We start from the raw sequence: 17,767 nt of genomic DNA, 5'->3' as shown, positions 1-17,767 counted from the left end.
CCAAATCTGTTTAGGGCTCCAATCAAAAAACCCCACTCTACACCATCAAACGCATAAAGAAATAAAGAAATACAGCAATTGGGGTTTCAGCAGATCTGTTGCATGGCGGTTCACTGGAAATAACCAAGGTTCCAAGAATCAGGAACAGAACCGGTTCAAGGACCGGAGTTCATTTGGTGGAAACCGCTATGGCTCAGAGTAACAAATCAATGTTCTGATTGGTTAAACAAACCTCGCAATCCGATTGGTCCAGCTAAAGCTTTCCTATTGGTCCATCAATTGGCCGTCAAAACAGAATCAATAATCCGCAACTGCAAAAAGAGATTCGCACATGTAGCAGAGAAGGCGAATGTGTGGATTTTTTCCACCTCATTCAAAAACTCCCACTGTCACATTTGGAACCTTAAAAAGGTCTGCTCTTGCACATTTTAAGCCGTTTGAGAAGGTACTGATTGACACATTCAAGACACTTGGTTTACAAATGCAAATCTTACACAAACATTTGTGAATTTAAATTATTATTACTGTTGATCTACATTTATTAAACTGATGGGCCTATAATTAGCAGGATTTGTAAGAGACTTATCTTTTTGTGTATTACCTATATTAGTGCTTCATTAAAAGTTGGTGGGAGTGAGCATTTTCTAGTGTTTCTAAGAAAACGTCTGTCAAAACTGGTGTAACAATATTTATATAGGCTTTAAAATATTCTACCAGTAACCCATCTTCTCCCAATGATTTCCTCATTTACATTGACAAAATAGCCCTGTGTACTTCCTCTTGTGTTATTGGGGCGTCTAGGAACTTCATCTGTTCCAATGTTAACTTTGGAATGTCTATTTTTTGTAAGTATATATTTAATTCATTAGGCATGGCATTAGAGGAGGGACTGTATAAATTTGAATAAAACTGATAAACATTTTCATTTATTTCTTTCAATGAGTAAACCAGACCTTTTGGTGTTTCAATAGCTGGTATTATATGGGATGTGTCTTGTATCTTCAAATGCCGAGAAAGAAATTTCCCAGCTTTTTCCCCACTTTCGTAATAATTTGTTTTTAAACTGAATAGAGCATATTCTGCTTACCTATTATAAATTTTATTTAGCTGGAACTTAAGCTTACAGAATTCTTTGAATATTGTATTTGAGTACAGTCGAGATCTTTTTCTAATTTGGAAATTTAGGTCTCAAGTTTCTGTATTTTAATGATTGTTTGTTTTTTCTGATTGTTTGATTGTTTGTTTGTCTTCCCCCTAACATATGCCTTTGAGGATTCCCAAACTGTTGAAATATTGGTGCTTCCTATATTGATCCTAAAAAATTAATTTAGATCTTCCTCCAGTGACAAAGCAAATATTTTATTTTTTGCTTTACTTTTTTTTTTAATAAAACATGAATAAATGTACATCCAAGTGCAGTGGTGCATGGTCTGATAAAGAAATTACTCCAATTCTGCAGTGTACAATCTGATCAGTCATGAAATTATATATTAAGAAGTAAGCGAGTCTAGAAACAGATTTATGGCAATTAGAGAAAAAAGTGCAATCCCTCGCTTTTGGATTTATTATTCTCCAAATTTCTATTAAACCCCAGTCACATGATATTTTACGAACTGCAGCCCTATCTTTGGGCAATAATGGTCCTATCATACGGCTTTTGTCCAAAATAGCATCCATTACTTGATTAAAATCACCTGCCAATATATTCTTTCCACTGACCTCTCCCAACATCTTGTTTACGTCATGGAAAAAATTAGATTCTGTCTTATTTGCTGCATACATGTTACACAGGACCATTTTAACACCATTTCTAAGTACTTTAATACATTAAATCTTTTCCATATTGTCCTTGATTTCCTTTTTCTTTCCTACCAAATTTAATTTTTTGTTTAACTATTACTCCATTTTGTTTAGATGTAAATTAACTACAGCACCCTCCATAATTATTGGAGCACCTAGTTAAAATGTGTTAAAAGCCTTAAAATAAATAAATTTTTTATTGCAGAAGCATAATCTCACTCTGAAAAAAAATGAGAAAAAAGCAACCTTCAACTCAAGTAAAAAAAAAAATCCTGACTAAGAAATAACTATTTCCCATAAAATGACCTGTTCCACAATTATTGGCACCCTTAACTTTATCTTGGAAATAAATGTATTTGAACCATTTACGTTATTTCTACTGTAGTGTATAAAGTGTATCAAAGTATCTAGGAACCTTTAATTTGTAATTCATCACTTCCCATTTCCCTGGGGAATAAATATGGCGTTACACAGAGGCCTATTTCTCTTACTCACTCTTAAACATGGTAAAGTTGCCCCAGGGCAATAAAAAATGAGAAATTAAGATTAGGCAGCTACAGTTTCAATCCAGCAAAGCTCAACGCCAGGCCTGGAACATGAAAGAGACCACCTTGTGCTTCGCACAAGGAAGCAGATCCTGCAAAGGAGAATCCCCACATGCACTCTCAGAATGCCACCTACGCCGACTGAGGGGTCGCCATGTCTAAGGCTATGTCCTTTTTGACCAAAAGCCCAATGGAAGAAGAAGAATGGCTGCTGTTCAACTGCTATGAGGCCTGTGTCTGCACAGGAGCTTCAGAAAGTCCTACATGTTTGTGAAGTCCTGCAAGCCATCTCCACTCCTCACCAGGGACATGTAAGGCCACTGGTTCATATTTTCATAGCTTAGGAGATTGGTGCTGAATGCTTTGCTAGGATAAACTATTATCTTTTTAGAATTTAGGGTAGTTATCATAGAGACTCTGCTGCACTCTGATTATAACGGTTAGTTTACCACCAAAGCTACATTTTATGGATGTAATAACATGGTCCAGTGTGTAAGCTGCTTGTGGCGCTGCAGAATCTCACTCCTGCAAGCACATCTGTTGCCACCTGGACCAGCTCTCACAGAAACAGTGTCAATCCCTCCTCATCTAGCCATTCCAGAGAAGTATGGTGGGAGTCCTTGTCACTGTAATGGTTTTCTGACGTAATCCAAAGTATTTCAGCAGGAACCCCTTTTCCTACGGATGAGCTCTCACTTGTGCTACTGCTATGTGGGGTACACAGAATGCTATAGACCTGCCATATAATAACTTTGTATCTGTCTTTCGTGATATTTTTGACCACTCTGTTAGTGGTAAGTATTCAGGAGAACAATTACTTCAACTTAAACAGGTGAGAAAAACAGCAGCAGAACATGCTTTGGAGTTTCTTACATTAGCAGCAGAATGCATCTGGGATGAAAGTGCTTTACTCACTCTTTATAGGTGCAGTCTCAAAACAGAGCTATCATGTAAAGGAGACCAGATCAATTATTCACAGTTTGTTCAGCTATCCATAAAATTGATCTCATCCCTGCTAGACGTAACACCAAAGCAGTCCTCAGCTTCCCTGTTGCAGGCTCCACAGCTTTTTACACTGTCATGAGGATATATGTCACAACTGTGAAATGCACTTGAAGGACTGCTGCTGACCTGTGTTAGCATGCTTCTTTGTGGTTGCTTGAATGAAGTCCGTGGTGTTTGGCACGCCTTAAGCTGGTGTCACACTACATGACTTTTAGCCCAATTCTAAATATTTTTTGCCTCTAAATTGCAATTCAGACCAGTCGCTGTATATCAAACAATTTTTGTACCCGACTTTGGATGTAGTCACGTAGTGTAGACTCCCCACCAACTCAAGGCTGAACAAGTCCCTTCAACAGCCAATGAGAACAGAGAATAGAAAGTAAACACCGGCACGTTCATTGAAGCTCTACAGCCGAGGACAGATTAAACAGTAAAACTATGAAAAACTACAATATATTACATAGTGCTGGATGCATATGTCCCCAAGTAATGAGCATTACCTGTAGGAGAACCTAGTGAGCCAGAAAACATGCTGTTACAGCTTTTATTCCTACTGTATTCTAATTTTCCATTTCATCATAAATGATGGAACACTGCTACGGGCTCCCTCTAGCACAGTTTCTGAACCATTTAAGGTAGAACATAGCCACAACTGTGTACTATTGTGTAGTACAGTGCAATGTGTAGAGACCACACTAACCATATTTTCACCTCCCCGACCCAATTTTACATGTTATTTTCTTTGTGAATCTTTACAAACAGCAGTGCCCATACTAATAACCATACTTGTACAGATTGTACAGTGTATTTATCCTTGTCTCCTAGGAAACGTGAGTTGTGTGTTTGGTTGGGGGGTCTGGGGTCATGTAGTATGTTAAAACCGACAAAAACAGTCGTGTAGTGTGAAATATCCAGTCTGTTTACAATCTGCTCCAATATAAACTCGAGCTGCATATAGTGGCGCGCATGCGTGTCAGTATCTGCTTCATGGGTTGTGTCCTGTGCCCTGTGTACTTCATGTAGGGAACAGTGAGTAGAGAACCATTTCAAGCACACCTATGATATCAGTGCTCTCTGTAGCCGATACGATACTGTGTTTAAGTGCCAGCAATGGTGCCAATACTGATACGGTATCCGTATCGGTGCAACACTACATATAACCTTATCAGAATTCGTGATGGGGTGAATGAAAGACTGCATTCATGAAATCATCAGGTCATTTTGAATATCTGGTAATGAGTTATGGATTGGTCAATGCGCCCTCTGTCTTCTAATTTTCATTAATGACACAGAGATAGAGATATGATTTTTAGAGATATGCCCAATAAATGGATGATCTGTTACATTGACGACATTCTTGTTTACTTTAAGACCCTCAGAGAACACATTCACCATGTCAAGCAAGTTCTCACACATCTTCAAGAACACAATTTGTTTGTTAAACTGGAAAAATGTGTATTCCATAAAACTCAGATAATCCTTCTTGGCTACATACCAGAACAAGGTATCAGCAATTACACAATGACCTCAAAACCTAAATCCATCAAAGAGCTTCAAAGATTCCTGGGCTTTGCGAATTTCAACCAAAGATTCATATGTGGTTTTAGCAGCATCACAGTTCCTCTCACCTATCTTCTCAAAGGGAAACCCAGGACATTGAAATGGTCTCTAGAAGCCTCCACCTGCTTTTAGATGCCTCAGCAACATTACAGTTCCATCTAAAACCTTTCAGATGTGTAACCCAAAGGTATTTATCCAACACCAGTTCCTGACCTCAGACATTTTCTCATGATGGAATGCTTTCAAATCCTTACAGACGTTTCATTATCTACTCAAAAACTTTGTAGTACAGTAGAACCTGTTACTGCACAGAAAGTGAGAAACATTCTATTGTTCTTGATTTCAGAAGAAGTGGCCAATATTTTGGACATATCACTTATAGTTTCAGAAAAGATCAGATGTATCATTTCATGGCCATTTTGGAAATCTCTAAATAAATTCCAGTATCATTTGGTACCTACAGGTCTTGTTCATAACTACTGTGCTACTCACTTTAGCTGGAAATATAACTTTGATTTTGCATGTTTTGGACGCACCAACAACTGCACGCACTCAAGAGGAACACACAATACTAAAATAATTTGCAGAGAGATACTGACTAACCGACACTGAACCTTTTTTAAGATGTGTTGACGAAGTTTCCTCTTAAAGCACAGAGATAAGAAACTGGATCCTGGTTTCCTTTCACACTTTTAAATTGTTTTTCTAAGTAACAGAACATTTAAAAATGTCTCGCATTATGGTAGTCCAAATAAGGTAAGGTTTTCTTTGGAGCCAATCATAAGCTTTATATTGTGTTTCAGCTGCAGTTTAAGAAGACTATATATAATCAGATATCTGAGAATGTGTGGAGAACTTCTGTCTTAAATTATTGCTTATCTAAAGCAGCACCATCAGAAAGGGCCCAGCTACAGACACAAAGCAGGTAAGATCCTCCACTTGGCTCCATTTTCTCTTCACTCTATCAGTCAACATGCCCTGTGCAAAGTCATTTTGTCATCATCTTGATGCATTTATTTCTTTATATCAGACTTAAGATAAACCAGCCCTTATTATTGTGTTTTTCATGTGTAATCTGATTTAAGTAGTTATATGCAAACCTTTTGGAAACACATTTGCTAACTTTAGTGCAGTTTTTCATATTCACAGTTTAACGTATTAGAAAACATAAAATGTGCTTTAACATTTGCATGTTTTTTTCAAATAACTTTTTAATTAGCTATTATTGCTATTATAAATAGTTATTATTTTAATTTAGTTAAAAAATCAGCCAAATATATAATTTATCCAGGGGTGCCCAAACATTTGTAAAATTATATTTTTAGAGCCAAATCATGGTTTGAAAGTTGTATGCATCTTTCTGTATTTTTGCTTGTTTAACCCAATTAGATGACACAGGCTAAACACTTTGTGAAAATGATATGATAATAAAAAACTGCTCAAAAATTACTTGTACAAAAATATTCTTACATGGAATTCAGATATACATTAAAAACGTTTCTCCTTCTCTTGTAAAGTAACCATTCTGTAGATACCAGGTACCGTTAGGAGAGAAATGAAATACACCAATCAGCCATAACATTAAAATAACCTCCTTGTATCTACACTCACTGTCCGTTTAATCAGCTTCACTGACTTTAAAGTTGCACTATGTTTTTCTCCAATTACAAACTGTAGTCCATTGGTTGCTCTTCATACTTTGCTAGTCCCCTTTCACTCTGTTCCTCAATGGTCAAGACCACCACAGAGCAGGTATGAATTGGGTGGTGGAAAATTATTAGTGCTGCAGTGGAACAGATGTGGTGGTGTTAGTGTGTTGAAAGTAGTTCAGTTTATATTATGAATAAATTTTTTGGTGTACTGTGGCCTTTTCTTCCCTTTTAGACATTAGGAGTTGAAGAAATCTTTGCCATGGCTGTCAATGAGATATCAAAAGATAGGGAAAAGCTGAAAGCAGGACTGGTGAAAGCCCTGGAGTGTGTTGCTACAATCTCCACAGCAGCAGCGGTGGTGAACCCTATCTTTGGCGTGACGGGCTCGCTGATCCGCTTGGTTCTCAACAACATTGATGATGAAGAGTTCCAGAGTCTGAAGCAAGATTTCAGAAAAGTGAACCGGGCGATGGACGAGATCTCACAGAAGAACCAAAGCACCCTGCTGCAGATCCAGAAGGAGACGCTGGACAACCAGTACCACCAAGTGGAGGAGAACATCCGCAACCAGTTCCGCAAGTTCATGGAGATTGTGGAACAGCCGAGCAAGAAAGCCGACTTTGAAGACAGCTTTGCCAACGACATGGGCGACCAGAACCTGCACACGCTGTACGATGGTGTGATGGGGAAACCCAAGGTCTTCAGCAAACCCATCCTGGAGGTGTACATGACCCACTGCCATGGACGCCGGAGGGTGATGGAGTGCCTCTGCACTCGCCTCACTTACCTCTTCTGCATCGGCCTAATCGCCCTCATGGGCCACGCCGCCATCATCGGGGACGACGAAGAAGATTTGAGCAAGGAATGGGCTGGGAAGATGGAAAACGTGCAGAAGAAGATGCAGGAAGAGCTGGAGAAGTGCAAGTGATCGCTCCTCCTTTTCCTCACAACAGTCTCCTAGTGCAATGTCTGTCAACCCTCGTCCTGGAAGCACCCCAAACTGCACATCTGTTGCTTTTCCTTCTCCCAACACACCTGATAAAACTAATCAGTTAATGAACAAGTCCTTCAGAGTTGCAGTGTGTGTGTTGAAGCAGGAAAACCACTAAATATATATTAATCTCTTATTTTCTGATTATATGCTGAGCTATATATTTATATTAAATAGCACTTTGTGCTTTGCAAAAAATAATATACAAAGTAGATTGGGAAACTGACTGTTTGGTCAACTTCTGTTCTCAGACCAAAATTTCTCACCAGTGCTGAAATAAAGAAGGTTTTTCACTCAACTGTGTGACTTCTTGTTTCTTTAATGAGTTTAAATATTTTTTAATCCCCTGACAGGTTAATCCCCAGCCCTACTTCAGCCATCATTAATCTGTGTACAACCAACTTATTCTTCAGCTCAATAAACACAAACTGTCATATCATGATCAGTATGGCTTCTGGCAAAAACATTCTACATACATGGCCCTAATTTAATTAACTGAAAAGAATTCCAGAGCACTTGATAATAATGAAATAACAATTGGGGTCTTCACTGATCTATCTAAAGCATTAGATACAGTCAATCATAGCATTGTATTACAGAAACTATTGTTATTTCCGTGCATATGTGCATATTAAGCCATGGATGTTCCTGCCCGGGATTGTACTGTGTATAAATAAATTAGAAAATCATCAAAAAGTTAATTTATTTCAGTAATTCAATTCAAAAATGAAACTCATATATAGATTCATTACATAAATATTATCTATTTCAAGCGTGTATTTATTTTTTGTATTTAAAGTTTTTATTTCACACTTCATCAATAACATATAGTATAGAGCAAATATATATATATATATATATATATATATATACATACAATTTCAGAATAAAAAAATATATAAGGAGACGTACATATTTATAAATGAATGAAAGAACAAAATACATATTTCTGAATATATTCATCCATTACAGACATTTAGAAACAGGAAGTGGAGACACTGGGCATGGATGAGGGTATTGCGAATTGCACTACCCCTTAAGTTTTATTTGTACCCATAGGTTTTGCCATGCCTCATTTCTTGTATAGCCTGATATTCTAGCTAACATATTGTCATGAGCAGCAGTTTCTGTCATTAAATTTAACCATTCCTTTAGCTCTGGTAATTTATTTGATTTATTGCTTATTCTTGATCCTGTAACTAAACCTGTAATCAAGAGCTCAAATTCAACCTTATTTATTAACAGGCATAGTTGTGGACATACCCGTAGGATTTTTCCCTAACCCTAGGTTTCCTAATAACCCTATGTGCACACTGTGTTTTACAAAGGCTTGTGGTACATTTCTACATATGTATTAGAAATACCCTCCTGTAGCTTCATTTTGGGGCAAGGTTGCTACTAGGCTTTCAAACCTTGTTTCGCTGGAGTTACCTGCAAACATACCTACTCTGCTGCTTAATAATTTTCAGAACTCTCTCTTTCCAAAATTAAGAAACGTATTATTCTAGCAGGTCTCACTGCAGCAAAGAAATTGGTTGCATTTCGTTGGAAACCTCTTTTTCTTTCATGGACATAATGTATATAGAACTCTCTACTGCCAGAGTTAATGGTGCTAATGAAGCTAATGTTAATATTTGTTACGATGCAATTGCCTCCCTGAAGAATATGCTGTTAAACAACCCCCCTTCCCTCTACTTTTTTTTTTTTTTCCCTGTTAGGTTCCTTTTTCTGTTGATGCTTGTATTTGTGTTTCTGGTGTGTGTGTTTATGTGAGATTTATGTTTGTGTTATATGTCTTTGTAGTACTGGTTACTGTTCTTGTTAAAACAATAAAAAATTGATCACAAAAAAAAAATAATTCTTATCCATTTTGTAATAACCAAATCTGTTTAGGGCTCCAATCAAAAAACCCCACTCTACACCATCAAACGCATAAAGAAATAAAGAAATACAGCAATTGGGGTTTCAGCAGATCTGTTGCATGGCGGTTCACTGGAAATAACCAAGGTTCCAAGAATCAGGAACAGAACCGGTTCAAGGACCGGAGTTCATTTGGTGGAAACCGCTATGGCTCAGAGTAACAAATCAATGTTCTGATTGGTTAAACAAACCTCGCAATCCGATTGGTCCAGCTAAAGCTTTCCTATTGGTCCATCAATTGGCCGTCAAAACAGAATCAATAATCCGCAACTGCAAAAAGAGATTCGCACATGTAGCAGAGAAGGCGAATGTGTGGATTTTTTCCACCTCATTCAAAAACTCCCACTGTCACATTTGGAACCTTAAAAAGGTCTGCTCTTGCACATTTTAAGCCGTTTGAGAAGGTACTGATTGACACATTCAAGACACTTGGTTTACAAATGCAAATCTTACACAAACATTTGTGAATTTAAATTATTATTACTGTTGATCTACATTTATTAAACTGATGGGCCTATAATTAGCAGGATTTGTAAGAGACTTATCTTTTTGTGTATTACCTATATTAGTGCTTCATTAAAAGTTGGTGGGAGTGAGCATTTTCTAGTGTTTCTAAGAAAACGTCTGTCAAAACTGGTGTAACAATATTTATATAGGCTTTAAAATATTCTACCAGTAACCCATCTTCTCCCAATGATTTCCTCATTTACATTGACAAAATAGCCCTGTGTACTTCCTCTTGTGTTATTGGGGCGTCTAGGAACTTCATCTGTTCCAATGTTAACTTTGGAATGTCTATTTTTTGTAAGTATATATTTAATTCATTAGGCATGGCATTAGAGGAGGGACTGTATAAATTTGAATAAAACTGATAAACATTTTCATTTATTTCTTTCAATGAGTAAACCAGACCTTTTGGTGTTTCAATAGCTGGTATTATATGGGATGTGTCTTGTATCTTCAAATGCCGAGAAAGAAATTTCCCAGCTTTTTCCCCACTTTCGTAATAATTTGTTTTTAAACTGAATAGAGCATATTCTGCTTACCTATTATAAATTTTATTTAGCTGGAACTTAAGCTTACAGAATTCTTTGAATATTGTATTTGAGTACAGTCGAGATCTTTTTCTAATTTGGAAATTTAGGTCTCAAGTTTCTGTATTTTAATGATTGTTTGTTTTTTCTGATTGTTTGATTGTTTGTTTGTCTTCCCCCTAACATATGCCTTTGAGGATTCCCAAACTGTTGAAATATTGGTGCTTCCTATATTGATCCTAAAAAATTAATTTAGATCTTCCTCCAGTGACAAAGCAAATATTTTATTTTTTGCTTTACTTTTTTTTTTAATAAAACATGAATAAATGTACATCCAAGTGCAGTGGTGCATGGTCTGATAAAGAAATTACTCCAATTCTGCAGTGTACAATCTGATCAGTCATGAAATTATATATTAAGAAGTAAGCGAGTCTAGAAACAGATTTATGGCAATTAGAGAAAAAAGTGCAATCCCTCGCTTTTGGATTTATTATTCTCCAAATTTCTATTAAACCCCAGTCACATGATATTTTACGAACTGCAGCCCTATCTTTGGGCAATAATGGTCCTATCATACGGCTTTTGTCCAAAATAGCATCCATTACTTGATTAAAATCACCTGCCAATATATTCTTTCCACTGACCTCTCCCAACATCTTGTTTACGTCATGGAAAAAATTAGATTCTGTCTTATTTGCTGCATACATGTTACACAGGACCATTTTAACACCATTTCTAAGTACTTTAATACATTAAATCTTTTCCATATTGTCCTTGATTTCCTTTTTCTTTCCTACCAAATTTAATTTTTTGTTTAACTATTACTCCATTTTGTTTAGATGTAAATTAACTACAGCACCCTCCATAATTATTGGAGCACCTAGTTAAAATGTGTTAAAAGCCTTAAAATAAATAAATTTTTTATTGCAGAAGCATAATCTCACTCTGAAAAAAAATGAGAAAAAAGCAACCTTCAACTCAAGTAAAAAAAAAAATCCTGACTAAGAAATAACTATTTCCCATAAAATGACCTGTTCCACAATTATTGGCACCCTTAACTTTATCTTGGAAATAAATGTATTTGAACCATTTACGTTATTTCTACTGTAGTGTATAAAGTGTATCAAAGTATCTAGGAACCTTTAATTTGTAATTCATCACTTCCCATTTCCCTGGGGAATAAATATGGCGTTACACAGAGGCCTATTTCTCTTACTCACTCTTAAACATGGTAAAGTTGCCCCAGGGCAATAAAAAATGAGAAATTAAGATTAGGCAGCTACAGTTTCAATCCAGCAAAGCTCAACGCCAGGCCTGGAACATGAAAGAGACCACGGAATGTGCCTGTGGCTCGCACAAGGAAGCAGATCCTGCAAAGGAGAATCCCCACATGCACTCTCAGAATGCCACCTACGCCGACTGAGGGGTCGCCATGTCTAAGGCTATGTCCTTTTTGACCAAAAGCCCAATGGAAGAAGAAGAATGGCTGCTGTTCAACTGCTATGAGGCCTGTGTCTGCACAGGAGCTTCAGAAAGTCCTACATGTTTGTGAAGTCCTGCAAGCCATCTCCACTCCTCACCAGGGACATGTAAGGCCACTGGTTCATATTTTCATAGCTTAGGAGATTGGTGCTGAATGCTTTGCTAGGATAAACTATTATCTTTTTAGAATTTAGGGTAGTTATCATAGAGACTCTGCTGCACTCTGATTATAACGGTTAGTTTACCACCAAAGCTACATTTTATGGATGTAATAACATGGTCCAGTGTGTAAGCTGCTTGTGGCGCTGCAGAATCTCACTCCTGCAAGCACATCTGTTGCCACCTGGACCAGCTCTCACAGAAACAGTGTCAATCCCTCCTCATCTAGCCATTCCAGAGAAGTATGGTGGGAGTCCTTGTCACTGTAATGGTTTTCTGACGTAATCCAAAGTATTTCAGCAGGAACCCCTTTTCCTACGGATGAGCTCTCACTTGTGCTACTGCTATGTGGGGTACACAGAATGCTATAGACCTGCCATATAATAACTTTGTATCTGTCTTTCGTGATATTTTTGACCACTCTGTTAGTGGTAAGTATTCAGGAGAACAATTACTTCAACTTAAACAGGTGAGAAAAACAGCAGCAGAACATGCTTTGGAGTTTCTTACATTAGCAGCAGAATGCATCTGGGATGAAAGTGCTTTACTCACTCTTTATAGGTGCAGTCTCAAAACAGAGCTATCATGTAAAGGAGACCAGATCAATTATTCACAGTTTGTTCAGCTATCCATAAAATTGATCTCATCCCTGCTAGACGTAACACCAAAGCAGTCCTCAGCTTCCCTGTTGCAGGCTCCACAGCTTTTTACACTGTCATGAGGATATATGTCACAACTGTGAAATGCACTTGAAGGACTGCTGCTGACCTGTGTTAGCATGCTTCTTTGTGGTTGCTTGAATGAAGTCCGTGGTGTTTGGCACGCCTTAAGCTGGTGTCACACTACATGACTTTTAGCCCAATTCTAAATATTTTTTGCCTCTAAATTGCAATTCAGACCAGTCGCTGTATATCAAACAATTTTTGTACCCGACTTTGGATGTAGTCACGTAGTGTAGACTCCCCACCAACTCAAGGCTGAACAAGTCCCTTCAACAGCCAATGAGAACAGAGAATAGAAAGTAAACACCGGCACGTTCATTGAAGCTCTACAGCCGAGGACAGATTAAACAGTAAAACTATGAAAAACTACAATATATTACATAGTGCTGGATGCATATGTCCCCAAGTAATGAGCATTACCTGTAGGAGAACCTAGTGAGCCAGAAAACATGCTGTTACAGCTTTTATTCCTACTGTATTCTAATTTTCCATTTCATCATAAATGATGGAACACTGCTACGGGCTCCCTCTAGCACAGTTTCTGAACCATTTAAGGTAGAACATAGCCACAACTGTGTACTATTGTGTAGTACAGTGCAATGTGTAGAGACCACACTAACCATATTTTCACCTCCCCGACCCAATTTTACATGTTATTTTCTTTGTGAATCTTTACAAACAGCAGTGCCCATACTAATAACCATACTTGTACAGATTGTACAGTGTATTTATCCTTGTCTCCTAGGAAACGTGAGTTGTGTGTTTGGTTGGGGGGTCTGGGGTCATGTAGTATGTTAAAACCGACAAAAACAGTCGTGTAGTGTGAAATATCCAGTCTGTTTACAATCTGCTCCAATATAAACTCGAGCTGCATATAGTGGCGCGCATGCGTGTCAGTATCTGCTTCATGGGTTGTGTCCTGTGCCCTGTGTACTTCATGTAGGGAACAGTGAGTAGAGAACCATTTCAAGCACACCTATGATATCAGTGCTCTCTGTAGCCGATACGATACTGTGTTTAAGTGCCAGCAATGGTGCCAATACTGATACGGTATCCGTATCGGTGCAACACTACATATAACCTTATCAGAATTCGTGATGGGGTGAATGAAAGACTGCATTCATGAAATCATCAGGTCATTTTGAATATCTGGTAATGAGTTATGGATTGGTCAATGCGCCCTCTGTCTTCTAATTTTCATTAATGACACAGAGATAGAGATATGATTTTTAGAGATATGCCCAATAAATGGATGATCTGTTACATTGACGACATTCTTGTTTACTTTAAGACCCTCAGAGAACACATTCACCATGTCAAGCAAGTTCTCACACATCTTCAAGAACACAATTTGTTTGTTAAACTGGAAAAATGTGTATTCCATAAAACTCAGATAATCCTTCTTGGCTACATACCAGAACAAGGTATCAGCAATTACACAATGACCTCAAAACCTAAATCCATCAAAGAGCTTCAAAGATTCCTGGGCTTTGCGAATTTCAACCAAAGATTCATATGTGGTTTTAGCAGCATCACAGTTCCTCTCACCTATCTTCTCAAAGGGAAACCCAGGACATTGAAATGGTCTCTAGAAGCCTCCACCTGCTTTTAGATGCCTCAGCAACATTACAGTTCCATCTAAAACCTTTCAGATGTGTAACCCAAAGGTATTTATCCAACACCAGTTCCTGACCTCAGACATTTTCTCATGATGGAATGCTTTCAAATCCTTACAGACGTTTCATTATCTACTCAAAAACTTTGTAGTACAGTAGAACCTGTTACTGCACAGAAAGTGAGAAACATTCTATTGTTCTTGATTTCAGAAGAAGTGGCCAATATTTTGGACATATCACTTATAGTTTCAGAAAAGATCAGATGTATCATTTCATGGCCATTTTGGAAATCTCTAAATAAATTCCAGTATCATTTGGTACCTACAGGTCTTGTTCATAACTACTGTGCTACTCACTTTAGCTGGAAATATAACTTTGATTTTGCATGTTTTGGACGCACCAACAACTGCACGCACTCAAGAGGAACACACAATACTAAAATAATTTGCAGAGAGATACTGACTAACCGACACTGAACCTTTTTTAAGATGTGTTGACGAAGTTTCCTCTTAAAGCACAGAGATAAGAAACTGGATCCTGGTTTCCTTTCACACTTTTAAATTGTTTTTCTAAGTAACAGAACATTTAAAAATGTCTCGCATTATGGTAGTCCAAATAAGGTAAGGTTTTCTTTGGAGCCAATCATAAGCTTTATATTGTGTTTCAGCTGCAGTTTAAGAAGACTATATATAATCAGATATCTGAGAATGTGTGGAGAACTTCTGTCTTAAATTATTGCTTATCTAAAGCAGCACCATCAGAAAGGGCCCAGCTACAGACACAAAGCAGGTAAGATCCTCCACTTGGCTCCATTTTCTCTTCACTCTATCAGTCAACATGCCCTGTGCAAAGTCATTTTGTCATCATCTTGATGCATTTATTTCTTTATATCAGACTTAAGATAAACCAGCCCTTATTATTGTGTTTTTCATGTGTAATCTGATTTAAGTAGTTATATGCAAACCTTTTGGAAACACATTTGCTAACTTTAGTGCAGTTTTTCATATTCACAGTTTAACGTATTAGAAAACATAAAATGTGCTTTAACATTTGCATGTTTTTTTCAAATAACTTTTTAATTAGCTATTATTGCTATTATAAATAGTTATTATTTTAATTTAGTTAAAAAATCAGCCAAATATATAATTTATCCAGGGGTGCCCAAACATTTGTAAAATTATATTTTTAGAGCCAAATCATGGTTTGAAAGTTGTATGCATCTTTCTGTATTTTTGCTTGTTTAACCCAATTAGATGACACAGGCTAAACACTTTGTGAAAATGATATGATAATAAAAAACTGCTCAAAAATTACTTGTACAAAAATATTCTTACATGGAATTCAGATATACATTAAAAACGTTTCTCCTTCTCTTGTAAAGTAACCATTCTGTAGATACCAGGTACCGTTAGGAGAGAAATGAAATACACCAATCAGCCATAACATTAAAATAACCTCCTTGTATCTACACTCACTGTCCGTTTAATCAGCTTCACTGACTTTAAAGTTGCACTATGTTTTTCTCCAATTACAAACTGTAGTCCATTGGTTGCTCTTCATACTTTGCTAGTCCCCTTTCACTCTGTTCCTCAATGGTCAAGACCACCACAGAGCAGGTATGAATTGGGTGGTGGAAAATTATTAGTGCTGCAGTGGAACAGATGTGGTGGTGTTAGTGTGTTGAAAGTAGTTCAGTTTATATTATGAATAAATTTTTTGGTGTACTGTGGCCTTTTCTTCCCTTTTAGACATTAGGAGTTGAAGAAATCTTTGCCATGGCTGTCAATGAGATATCAAAAGATAGGGAAAAGCTGAAAGCAGGACTGGTGAAAGCCCTGGAGTGTGTTGCTACAATCTCCACAGCAGCAGCGGTGGTGAACCCTATCTTTGGCGTGACGGGCTCGCTGATCCGCTTGGTTCTCAACAACATTGATGATGAAGAGTTCCAGAGTCTGAAGCAAGATTTCAGAAAAGTGAACCGGGCGATGGACGAGATCTCACAGAAGAACCAAAGCACCCTGCTGCAGATCCAGAAGGAGACGCTGGACAACCAGTACCACCAAGTGGAGGAGAACATCCGCAACCAGTTCCGCAAGTTCATGGAGATTGTGGAACAGCCGAGCAAGAAAGCCGACTTTGAAGACAGCTTTGCCAACGACATGGGCGACCAGAACCTGCACACGCTGTACGATGGTGTGATGGGGAAACCCAAGGTCTTCAGCAAACCCATCCTGGAGGTGTACATGACCCACTGCCATGGACGCCGGAGGGTGATGGAGTGCCTCTGCACTCGCCTCACTTACCTCTTCTGCATCGGCCTAATCGCCCTCATGGGCCACGCCGCCATCATCGGGGACGACGAAGAAGATTTGAGCAAGGAATGGGCTGGGAAGATGGAAAACGTGCAGAAGAAGATGCAGGAAGAGCTGGAGAAGTGCAAGTGATCGCTCCTCCTTTTCCTCACAACAGTCTCCTAGTGCAATGTCTGTCAACCCTCGTCCTGGAAGCACCCCAAACTGCACATCTGTTGCTTTTCCTTCTCCCAACACACCTGATAAAACTAATCAGTTAATGAACAAGTCCTTCAGAGTTGCAGTGTGTGTGTTGAAGCAGGAAAACCACTAAATATATATTAATCTCTTATTTTCTGATTATATGCTGAGCTATATATTTATATTAAATAGCACTTTGTGCTTTGCAAAAAATAATATACAAAGTAGATTGGGAAACTGACTGTTTGGTCAACTTCTGTTCTCAGACCAAAATTTCTCACCAGTGCTGAAATAAAGAAGGTTTTTCACTCAACTGTGTGACTTCTTGTTTCTTTAATGAGTTTAAATATTTTTTAATCCCCTGACAGGTTAATCCCCAGCCCTACTTCAGCCATCATTAATCTGTGTACAACCAACTTATTCTTCAGCTCAATAAACACAAACTGTCATATCATGATCAGTATGGCTTCTGGCAAAAACATTCTACATACATGGCCCTAATTTAATTAACTGAAAAGAATTCCAGAGCACTTGATAATAATGAAATAACAATTGGGGTCTTCACTGATCTATCTAAAGCATTAGATACAGTCAATCATAGCATTGTATTACAGAAACTATTGTTATTTCCGTGCATATGTGCATATTAAGCCATGGATGTTCCTGCCCGGGATTGTACTGTGTATAAATAAATTAGAAAATCATCAAAAAGTTAATTTATTTCAGTAATTCAATTCAAAAATGAAACTCATATATAGATTCATTACATAAATATTATCTATTTCAAGC

The 17,767-nt window shown here is 37.7% G+C and overlaps 2 protein-coding genes and 1 long non-coding RNA gene across 4 annotated transcripts in view; 2 read left to right on the top strand and 1 right to left on the bottom strand.

Moving 5' to 3' along the window:
- Window positions 1-17,767, bottom strand: part of LOC136667207 (uncharacterized) — a 192,409-nt gene that overhangs the window by 90,039 nt on the left and 84,603 nt on the right. The window lies entirely within an intron of this gene.
- LOC136664665 (protein rapunzel-like) lies at window positions 2,503-8,229 on the top strand. The gene is made up of 3 exons (XM_066641996.1): window positions 2,503-2,656; window positions 5,714-5,835; window positions 6,795-8,229. The coding sequence occupies exon 3, from the start codon at window positions 6,822-6,824 to the stop codon at window positions 7,488-7,490; it is 669 nt and encodes a 222-aa protein (XP_066498093.1). The 5' UTR covers window positions 2,503-2,656; window positions 5,714-5,835; window positions 6,795-6,821; the 3' UTR covers window positions 7,491-8,229.
- On the top strand, window positions 10,249-17,669 carry LOC136709740 (protein rapunzel-like). 2 transcript variants are annotated; one of them, XM_066685202.1, is made up of 3 exons: window positions 10,249-12,096; window positions 15,154-15,275; window positions 16,235-17,669. In XM_066685202.1, the coding sequence occupies exon 3, from the start codon at window positions 16,262-16,264 to the stop codon at window positions 16,928-16,930; it is 669 nt and encodes a 222-aa protein (XP_066541299.1). In that variant the 5' UTR covers window positions 10,249-12,096; window positions 15,154-15,275; window positions 16,235-16,261; the 3' UTR covers window positions 16,931-17,669. The 2 variants fall into 2 exon arrangements, with proteins under 2 accessions (XP_066541299.1, XP_066541307.1); XM_066685210.1 differs by lacking the exon at window positions 10,249-12,096 and having other exon boundaries at window positions 15,118-15,275.

This window comes from Hoplias malabaricus, chromosome 1, assembly GCF_029633855.1.
Source record: "Hoplias malabaricus isolate fHopMal1 chromosome 1, fHopMal1.hap1, whole genome shotgun sequence".
Classification (NCBI taxonomy): Eukaryota; Metazoa; Chordata; class Actinopteri; order Characiformes; family Erythrinidae; genus Hoplias; species Hoplias malabaricus.
The sequence above is the reverse complement of the archived record's forward strand: the minus strand, read 5'-3'. Positions and strand labels throughout refer to the sequence as shown.

Excerpts from the sequence above, each read along its gene's own strand:
- LOC136664665 (XM_066641996.1), top strand. The coding sequence starts at position 6,822 with ATGGCTGTCAATGAGATATCAAAAGATAGGGAAAAGCTGAAAGCAGGA.
- LOC136709740 (XM_066685202.1), top strand. The coding sequence starts at position 16,262 with ATGGCTGTCAATGAGATATCAAAAGATAGGGAAAAGCTGAAAGCAGGA.